The sequence below is a fragment of the Octopus bimaculoides genome, chromosome 4 (assembly GCF_046866305.1).
Source record: "Octopus bimaculoides isolate indiv1 chromosome 4, ASM4686630v1, whole genome shotgun sequence".
In the NCBI taxonomy this organism is placed as follows: Eukaryota; Metazoa; Mollusca; class Cephalopoda; order Octopoda; family Octopodidae; genus Octopus; species Octopus bimaculoides.
In genome coordinates, this window is record NC_142931.1 from 118538203 (window position 1) to 118546849 (window position 8647).

Genomic DNA, 8647 nt, shown 5'->3' on the forward strand with positions numbered 1-8647 from the left:
TTGACTGTACAATCACAAATCCAGGAAAAACAGACCATTTATGGTGAATTACTGTAGAACTTATAGCTTTTGTACTCTGACTATGAACTCTTGTTTGTACCTATCATCATAGGTGTATTAGGTTGTGTACCAACAAATTTGCATAAAAACCTAGAAATACTCAGTTTCATGGAAACTAATATGGATTCTTCAAATTCAATCTATTAGTGGCAAAATAAAGATTTGTAAGATGTTCCAAAAATTCTCTATGCGAGATTCTTATGTGAATAGATGTGCACACTTGGGTGTATACATTAGCAGTTCAAGCAAAGCATCAATTTAACCACATATTTACAAACAACAGGAACTCTCTTAACTTAAAAAAAGTCTTGTCACTTTGTTAGTGACTGGCTTGAACACTCTAAGAAGAACTTAAATTAAAACCAAACACACACACACACACATGCACACGGATACACACGCACACACACATGCAAATGCATACACACACATGCACACACACACACGCATACACACACACACACACACACACACACACACAAATTCATATGTGTGTTGTGATTTCATCGTTAAGGGCATTGTCTATACTAGTATGATGATATTCTCATAAGATTTTCATGAATTACCGTAAATCCTCGAGTATAGTCCGCCCTTGAGTATAATACGCAGGGGATTTCTAGGGGGCTGTACCGTTGAAAAACCTAAACCTTGTGTATAATACGTACCCCTTCTCTAACTTGAGTCAAGGAGGTCTATATAACGTCCTTGGTTTGTAAACGTATATACAGTAACGTCCTTTATTATTATTGTAATAATGCAAACGTGTAACATTTTTGTGCACTTTGTTGGCAGAAAATAAAGAAATAACAATAATAACGTCAGTGAAAAATAAATATTAAGTATATTGCCTTTACATATATATCACTTAGAAAATTTTGCTTAGAAAATATTTTTCATTTTTAATCTCGTATATAGTACGCACTAGAAATTTTGACCTTTAAATTTTGGGAAAAAAGTACGGATTATACTCGAGGATTTCCGGTAGTTGGTTAATTCAATATATTTTACCGTAGCTGCTTTGTCGCTTTACAGATACTATCTATGTCATCGTTGTCAAGTGTCATGTGCAACTTGATAAAGCAAATAGAAAGCAATCCATCCTCTTTTCTTAATATTGATCAGGTATTTGTGCATATTTGTTGATACATGATCTTATGCAACTATGATGATAAGTACAAACGAAAACTCATAGTCAAAGTACAAGAACTGCAAGTTCTGCATTAATGTATGTATGTGAGAGAGAAGTGCATGCCATCAAAGGGACACAGGGGTGAAATATACGAAGCCCAGTATACCCATCATGACTACCCAACTGATAAGGGTACACCAGGTACATGCATCACAAACATATGTACGCGACATGGTGATTGCATATCAAGATAAACAGCATGTGGCCTTGCAGGGGAGGCCGAGTTAGAATTTTCTTCAGGTTGAGCAGCCCATCCCAATGAAAAGGTCCCTGAATAAGGCTTGTTTAAGGATGTTGATTGAAACATCCATGTTTCCAAAGGTGAATTATCCAAACCCCAAAGAATTCCTCTCAACATATGGCTATGATGCTCCCCCACTACTTCTGCTCGTGATCAGAGATGCACATATCGTCAGCCACCAAGGGACATGCTCAACTGGTTAAGGTCAAACAATTGACAAGCAAACCTGTGGGACTGAGCAGAATATGTGCTGTTGCCGTATGTATGTATGTATGTATGTGTGCAGGCATGTGCGCGCGTGTGCGCGTGTGCGCATGTTCATGAGTGTGTGTGGGTGTGTGTGTCCCCTTGTCTTGACATTATTTGATAGTTCTAAACATAAATTTTCGCAAAGTCTTTTTGCTAAAAAGATGCTCCAGAGCATTTCCAAGGGCACCGTGAAAAAAAAAAATCTGAAAAAATCCCCGTCAAAACGGAGAAATTCCAATCTGTTGGTGCTACCCATCTCCGACGTCCGCCCAAATCTAAATGTTGTATGGTATTTGATCTGATCAACAGAATTTTGTCAACTAACGTTAGTATGCATGATATGATGCAATGAAATGGTGTCAGAGACCAGAGTGTAGAGGTACGAGAAACCTTTGTGAATATTTTATTGTATTAGAACTTTAAGAAAATAAAAACAAAAGTTAATAGTTCGATACGTTACGGAAAAAAAAAATTATATGTAAAGGGGAATAATTAGAAGTGTACTAAAATAGTTGATATTAAAAGACATTGTAAAACCCATGTTAATAGGAGAAATTAAAAAATGATATATTATTCATTTCATAAACCAAACATCTCCGGAATAAAATCGTGCCTGCCTGTTTATATAAGATAGTTTTTATTAATATTTAAACAGTACAAAAATAAAAATGGTACACTTTTTTAAGGTAATGAAAATAAATAAATAAATAAAACATGCTGTACGGTAAGGGAGGTAACTCTGCTAGCAAACTATAAACTATGGAATTTATTTTATCGACTAGGAAGGGATGTCAAAGTGAATCCGGGCAGGATTTAAACCCGGATCATAAAAATAGGGAGCTACGTACCACAAGACGCTTTGTCCGGCACTATGCAGGTTCTGCCAGTCATATATGATTTTGTAATCTGGTCATCTAAATTCTCTGTATTTCTACATCTGGAACATTTTGTCCGAGAATTATTCACTATAGATATATTGGTTTCAAATTTTGGCACAACGCCTGCAATTTCGAAGGAGAGGGTAATTTCGATTACATAGACCCTAGTGTCCAACTGGTACTTTTCTAACCAGTATTCGAAAGGATGAAGGGCAAAATCGACCTTGGCAGAATTTGAACGCAGAATGTAAACACGGACGAAATGCCACTAAGCATTTTTTCCCGGTGTGCTAATGGTTCTGCCATCTCACTTCCTCTGTTTAATATAGAAATATTGTTGGCACTCCGTCGCTTACGACGTCGAGGGTTCCAGTTGATCTGATCAACGGAACAGCCTGAAATTAACGTGCAAGTGGCTGAGCACTCCACAGACACGTGTACCCTTAACGTAGTTCTCGGGGATATTCAGCGTGACACAGTGTAACAAGGCTGACCCTTTGAATTACAGGTACAACAGAAACAGGAAGAAAGAGTGAGTGGTGAAAGAGTACAGCAGCGTTCGCCACCATCCCACTGCCGGAGCCTTGTGGAGCTTTAGGTGCTTTCACTCAATAAACACTCACAACGCCCGGTCTGGGAATCGAAACCGTGATCCTATGACCGCGAGTTCGCTGCCCTAACCACTGGGCCATTGCGCCTCTACATAGAAATATTAACATGCGTTTTACAGGCATGATAGACCAAGATATGACATGAAAATCATGATTGTCAATGAAAGGATGGCAAAGGTTTCGTTCTTGTCCTCCTCTTTTGAAAATTTTGCTTTTGGAAAAATATTATGAATGATATTCTCTTGATAATTATAAATTCCTGATAGACTGAATCCATTACCTATTTTGAATACTGTTACTAAAACTCCTCATATTACATTACAGTTATTTTTCTCTTTGAAAAACCTTTCTTATTATTTTGTTATTCTTATTATTTTAAGCTATCCACATCAGTTGTTAGCTGTCAGGATACTGCATCCTTCCTGAAATTTGCCAACCCCGTTCCCTTTCCTCTTTATGGCACTTTTACTGTTTCTGTTTCAGTCTTTATGTATTTCTGTATTGTGCCTGTAATTTTGGCTGTTATTTCTGTCATCCTTTACTTGATTTATTGCTACTTTTTGTCCCTTCTTGTATCTTTTTCTAACAAGCTGTAGTGCATCTGAGCTCTGTGTACAATAAGCTTATTATTATTATTCTAAAGATATGGGTTTTATCAAGCTGTTTTGTTCTAGATATAGTGAAAGTGCAAGGCTCAGTGGTTAGAGCATCAGTGAGTTCAATTCCCAGACTGGGCTATGTGTTGTGTTCTTGAGCAAGACACTTTATTTCATGCTGCTCCAGTTCACTCAGCTGTAGGAATGAGTTGAAATGTCGCTGGTGCCAAGCTGTATCAGCCTTTACCTTTCCATTGGATAACATCAGTAGAGAGGGGAGACTAGTATGCATGGGTGACTGCTAGTCTTCCATAAAAATCTTGCCCACTCTTGTGCCCTCAGAGAGTAACCTTCTAGGTGCAATCCCATGGTTATTCATGACTGAAGGGGGTCTTTACAGTGGGTATCCCTTTATCGAAAAGGCTTAGAAATGGAGTTATTCTGGGACTTCAGATTGTTTATCATATTTCGAAGTGGTGTATTTGCATCTATAAAATAAGACAGCTAGACATAGGACCCAAAGCAAATCATGTTTTCCATTTCTATTTCATATTACAACTTTTACATAAGTCATGTAACCCATTTACTATTTCTGTGATATCCTCCTTTCCTCAATGCCCTAAGCACTTACTTATTTTGCTTAATGGTTAATCCATTAAGGTGTATGTTGAGTGCACATACTAAGCTTAAAGTAGGTAATGAGAAAAGAAATACAACACACTCACGCACACACGAGACAGAGAGAGAGAAAGAATCATAGAGACAGTGGAAAAAGAGGAGAAGTAGAAAAGGGAGTAAATGAAAGAGTAATTAAGATGTATTTTTCTTTTGAAAATTAGAGTTCATTTCATCATTTTAAATAAGAACCAAAAAATTTGATTGAAGTTAAATTATGAATATAATCGTTGCATTTATGCCATATTTTTTTTATATTACCTATTGTGGCCAAAATATACTTCTGAAATTACACGCCATAAGATGAATAACACCCTAATATTTTAATAAACATTATAATTCCCCATTTGCAGTTTTACCTCCTTGCTAAATCTTTGAAAATCATACTTATAGGGGAACTATAGAACTATAATTCAGCTTACCTAAGTTGCCAATACCTCTTGGACTAGACTTGAGGAAAACTAATTAACAAGTGAGTATTTCTGGAAAAATTATTTGAGGTACATCAGCAAATCTAACTGTACTTGAGGTATATTAGCGAGTAGAACTTCAATTAACTGTCATGGAAAATGAATCTCTCACAAGGTTTCTCTCCCTTATGTAAAAATCGTAATTTTTTTTCCTTATGTTGTGATTCATATTATATACATATTTCAGGGGCTTGGTGGATAGTATTCGGAGTTTTTTTTTAATTTTATATTATTATATATTATATAATAAACTTTCATTACAAATATTTTGAGACAAACATAGTGTTATGACATTGTATATCAATATTCTAATTATTGATTTTCAATTCTCTCTCTGACAGATTTTGTAATCTAATTTGGAAGAATAATCATTTTCTTTCTGTTCGGCATTATTCTGCATAATTTTTTTCTTCAAAATTTACAACTTAAACTTTTATGTGTGTGTGTGTGTGTGTGTGTGTGTGTGTATCATCATCATCATCATCGTTTAAAGTCCGCTTTCCATGCTGGCATGGGTTGGATGATTTGACTGAGGACTGGCGAACTAGATGGCTGCACCAGGCTCCAGTCTGATCTGGCAGAGTTTCTACAGCTGGATGTCCTTCCTAACGCCAACCACTCCGAGAGTGTAGTGGGTGCTTTTACGTGCCACTGGCACGAGGGCCAGTCAGGCGGTACTGGCAATGGCCACGCTCAAATGGTGTTTTTTGCATGCCACCTGCACAGGAGCCAGTCCAGCAGCACTGGCAATGACCTCACTTGAATGTTTTTTCACGTGCCACCGGCACAAGCACCAGTTAGGGGACGCTGGTAATGATCATGCTCAAATGGTGTTTTTTACATGTCTCAAAGGATGACGTAAAAAATAATCTGAATAATTACAATCTAATTTTTAATAAGAGTTTTACAAAAGCGAATTTTAAAAACTGTATTTTGTTATAAAACAGCCATTCACTGGTCCAGCATAGTCGATATGTAACCTAGACCATGGTTTCTCAGTCTCTGGCTATAATTGATATTTTACTGGCAGGGCTTTGGCTGCAAGTGTGCAACTTCAACAAGTTCTCACCAAATTTTCGATATTCTGGTCCATAGTCAGCTAACAGATGTAGCTCCTCATCAGAGCTTTCATCCTCAACATTCCCACATGTCTGCTGTGGAATTGCTGCAATACATGTTTTTGCAATGTTGCCAGTACTACAACTCTTTGCTGATGCATCAAAACATCATCACATATTGAGAAACTACTCGAATTTGTATTTTTATTCTGCTTATTTTTTAAAGCTTTTTTCATTTTTGTAACATACTCCTCACCTGCAGATTTCCTTCTTATATCCCATGCAGTCACTGGCAGTTCTTGGATAACATTAGTTATAATACTTTTTATTTCATTTTCTGCCTGCAGTGCAGCTATAATGGTATCTTCTAGTGGTTCTGTATTTTGGGAAAATTAGTCTCAATAGACAGTTCTCATGACCAATTTTTTTCAATGAAATATACTGTATTTTGAAATTGTAATTTAATAATACTATATCCCAACATTATAGTCGGTTCACTGTATGGGTAGATAATCCTTTCTTTGACTTATAAATTGATAGCAATGGTTGATGATCTGTTTGCAACAGTAAACTTCTACCATGTAGAAACCTGTGAAATTTGTTCACAGCAAGGATAATCGATAGGGTTTCTTTTTCTATCTGAATGTACTTTTTCTCTGCTGCTATCAGCGAGCATGAAACATGAATCATTGGTTTCGTACTTCCATCTTTATACTTGCATAGCCAAACTGCTCCAATTCCAAAATCCAAAGCATCAGATGCAACAACAATGTCCATTTCAGGATTGAAATGCACTAGAGACAAATCTGCAATTAGAATTTTTTTTATTTCTTCAAATGTGCATTGGCATTTAACCAACCAATTCCACTTTACTTTCTTTTTAAATAAGTCGTTCTATGGAGCTCTTAATTTGCACATGTTAGGAATGTAGTTTTGGTAGTAGCTTGCCAGCCCCAAAAAACACTTGTAATGTTCATATATTTGTCAGAGCATTGAGCATGATCGTTACCAACGTCACCCTCCTGGCATTTGTGCCAGTGGCATGTGAAAAGATATTCGAGCGAGTTCGTTGCCAGTACTGCTGGACTGGCTCCTGTGCTGGTGGCACGTAAAATACACCATTTCGAGTGTGGCCATTGCCAGTACCTCCTGACTGGCCTTTGTGCCGGTGGCATGTAAAGGCACCCACTACACTCTCGGAGTGGTTGATGTTAGGAAGAGCATCCAGCTGTAGAAACTCTGCCAGATCAGATTGGAGCCTGGTGCAGCCATCTGGTTCACCAGTCCTCAGTCAAATCGTCCAACCCATGCTAGCATGGAAAGCGGACTTTAAACGATGATGATGATGATTGCTCTAAGTACCTAATTTGAGGCAAAAATAAATTCTCATTTTTCTTCACTCAAAGTGAACCTGTACTTTTAATTTTCATGAACACAACTTTTATATGTTCCACATGCAGTTTGCACAAATTACTCTTAATCAGTATATCGTCCAAATAAGGGATTGCAGATTCATAATCAGATAACATAGTATCCATGATTTGCTGAAATTTTGCTGGTGCAATATTTAATCCAAAAGGTACTGGGTATATCTGTACAATCCTCTATGTGTATTTATTGTCAGCTACTTTGAGTGTCTGTCATTTACTTTAATCTGTAAATAAGCATCAGACATCCAATGTGCAGATAATTTTTCCACCATTTGATTTTGCGAAAATGTCCTCTGGAGTTGAGAGTGGATGGTGGTATGTCTTTTAGCCAGTGTTTTTCGAACTCTTCTGGTTAGTGACGTTAATTATTTTAATATGATCTACAATAGTTATAAGATGTTGATACATAAACTAATTCTAATAGCAGAATATGTCGAGAAAACCTTTCGTTTATATTTTATAAATATATAATGTGTAAGCAAAACAAAATACATTTTCAAGAGAAATGTGAGTTATCATTTACCAATAATAATCAGTAAATATGTGCAAGGATTAATAAAAAAAATAACTTTTATAACTTACTATTTCAGTGAGATACATGAGTTTGATGGGAAGAACAGAGATTTTGGGTATTAGGTGGAATAGTAGATAATGACATTCGCATTTCACTATCAAGCATTTTCAAGTTTCCACATTTCGATGTCTTGCAAATATATGTAGTAGAAAACTGCAAAAGAATTTGTAAAGCTTTTTCAGCTAGGTTTGGATGCTTCTTTGAAACACGAATCCAAAAGTTCTGTAAGTTACCCATTTCATAAATCAATAATAGACACCTATTATTCTTGATTTCAGCTAGTTCTTCTTTGGTAAGTGAAAAATCAATCATTGCAGTTGCAAGAAATGGATTTCTGATCAAATTGTAGTTGTTTTGATTTCAATATTTGGAAAATAATAATCAAGTTTTTCTCTAAGCAATGTTAAATGGTCAACAATTAACAAGCTGGTCTCACATTTTGACTTTCACTCACAAGTTTTGGAAAACATTTCAAAATTTCTTTCTTTTACTTTGTGTTTCCAAATTGTTATCTTGTCTCTCATTGCACAAATTTTATCAGCTGATGTTAAAGTATTTTCTGCTTTCCTTTGAATACATGTGCTAATTTTATTCAAATGTTTAAATGTATCCAAAA

General features: G+C 36.2%; 1 protein-coding gene across 1 annotated transcript; it reads right to left on the bottom strand.

The window, feature by feature from the left end:
- Positions 1–8043: 8043 nt before the first annotated feature.
- On the bottom strand, positions 8044–8343 carry LOC106882717 (protein ZBED8L-like). The gene has a single exon (XM_014933488.1). It carries the CDS (start codon positions 8341–8343, stop codon positions 8044–8046), a length of 300 nt encoding a protein of 99 aa, XP_014788974.1.
- Between the last annotated feature and the right edge of the window lie 304 nt (positions 8344–8647).